At 41.1% G+C, this 2,001-nt stretch overlaps 1 protein-coding gene across 2 annotated transcripts in view; it reads right to left on the bottom strand.

Annotated features, from left to right (window-relative positions):
* The window catches only part of EIF2B1 (eukaryotic translation initiation factor 2B subunit alpha), a 14,219-nt gene that overhangs the window by 3,269 nt on the left and 8,949 nt on the right, over window positions 1–2,001 (bottom strand). The window contains exon 7 of one of the 2 annotated variants that reach the window (XM_023516835.1): window positions 890–1,043. In XM_023516835.1, the coding sequence (XP_023372603.1) occupies window positions 890–1,043 (154 nt within the window). The remainder of the gene's footprint in view (window positions 1–889; window positions 1,044–2,001) is intronic. The other variant, XM_023516836.1, reaches the window with a different exon arrangement.

The raw sequence follows: 2,001 nt of genomic DNA on the forward strand, positions 1-2,001 counted from the left end.
TGGGCTTAAGCAATTCTCTCGCCTCAGCCTCGCGAGTAGCTGGGACTACTGGCGCCTGCCACAATGCCCGGCTATTTTTTGGTTGTAGTTGTCATTGCTGTTTGGCAAGCCCAGGGTGGATTCAAACTCGCCAGGTCTGGTGTATGTGGCTGGTGCCTTAGCCACTTGAGCTACAGGTGCCCAGCCAGCAAGAAAAGTTTCAAAATAGACAGTGGTAACAGTAGCACAACAATGTGAATGCATTTAATGCCACTGAATTGTATACATAAAAATGGTTAAAATGGAAACATTTTAATTTTGTTATATATATTTTATTGTAACTAAAAAAAACTTTTATGCAACCTTTCTAAGATAATCAATGGATAGAGAAATTGGAATAAAACATATGAAGATCAAATATGCTTGATTAAAAAGAATACAAAGCACTCCAGGAGCCCAAAACGGGTGGATTGCCTGAGTTTATAGGTTTGAGACCAGCCTGAGCAAGAGCAAGACCGCATCTCTAAAAATAAACAGACATGGCGTCTCTAAAAATAAACAGGGGTGGTGGGTGCCTATAGTCCCAGCTACTTGGGAGGCTGAGGCAAAGAGAACTGCTGAGCTCAAGAGTTTGAGGTTGCTGTGAGCTGTGACAAAACAGCACTCTAGTGAGGGCGACAAAATGAGACTCTTGTCTCAAACCCAAAAAAACAAAAAAAACCCCAAAACCGTACAAATCCCAATTCTAATAAAGCTCATTTTGGATAAATGTAAATTACATTATCTTAATTAACAATCAATCTTCAAAAGAAGGAAATTTGACCACTGCGATGGGAATTGTCAACAATTCAATACCATGATGAATTCCTAACGCTAAGCAGGATTAGGAGAAGAACGAATGATAGCATACCATACTGTGGTGGTGCTGTAGGTCAGCCAGACATCTACCGGCCCTGCGCAAAGAACCGGGGAGAACTGATGCTCCTACCTTGTTTATAATTCCCCCGTTTTCAACAACTCCTTCTGCACCAACTATGACGAGATCTGCTTTCTCCATGATATAGCTAAAGAAATTTAAACAAAAAACTTTTTCATGCTTTCTTTTGTTGGCTTTTATTAGTAGTGTCAACATCTGCAAAGGTCATTATTCCATTTTCTTTCCTTCTGAGATAGAGTCTCATTATGTCACCCTTGGTAGGGGGCCTTGGCATTACAGCTCACAGCAACCTCTAACTCTTGGGCTTAAGCAATTCTCTTGCCTCAGCCTCCCAAGTAGCTAGGACTACAGGTGCCCACCACAAAGCCTGGCTATTTTTTGTTGCAGTCCTCATTGTTTTAGCTGACCCGGGCCAGGTGTGAACCAGCCCGCCTTGGTGTATATGGCTGGTACCATATACACAGTCCTAACAGGTACCAAACCCATTATTCCATTTTTATCATAAGTTCATCCCATTACTATCCCCCACCCCCACCCCCCAAGAGCACTTAAAACGTAAGTGTTAAGACAGTCAGCCCCTGGCACTGTTACCAGGGACACTAAAACCTTTATCATGACTCCACAATAAGACATACACTCCACACTGCCCCCTCCACATGTGTATACAGAAGGTGCCAAAAATGTATACACATCTTAAGAAGAAACTGTATTAAAGTTTAATATGTAAGCACTGTCTGACTTCTGCAATTACAAGAGATGCTCAACATGACTTACATTCATCTTTTGTTAGTGGTTTATATGGAATATTATAATTTTAATAGTTTTTTCCTTTCTCAGAATGTATGTATACATGTTTTTGGCATTCTCTGTGTAATTATTTTCATTTTTGTTATTATTTTTTGCAGTTTTTGGCGGGGGCTGGGTTTGAACCTGCCACCTCCAGCATATGGGTCCGGCGCCCTATTCCTTTGAGTCACAGGTGCCTCCCAATTTTTTTTTGAGATAGTCTGGGTAGAGTACCTTGTCGTCAAAGCTCACAGCATTCTTTTTTTTTTTTTTTTTTTTTTGAGACGGAGCCTCAAGCT

This window comes from Otolemur garnettii, unplaced genomic scaffold (genome assembly GCF_000181295.1).
Source record: "Otolemur garnettii isolate 467f Iridium unplaced genomic scaffold, OtoGar3 scaffold00099, whole genome shotgun sequence".
In the NCBI taxonomy this organism is placed as follows: Eukaryota; Metazoa; Chordata; class Mammalia; order Primates; family Galagidae; genus Otolemur; species Otolemur garnettii.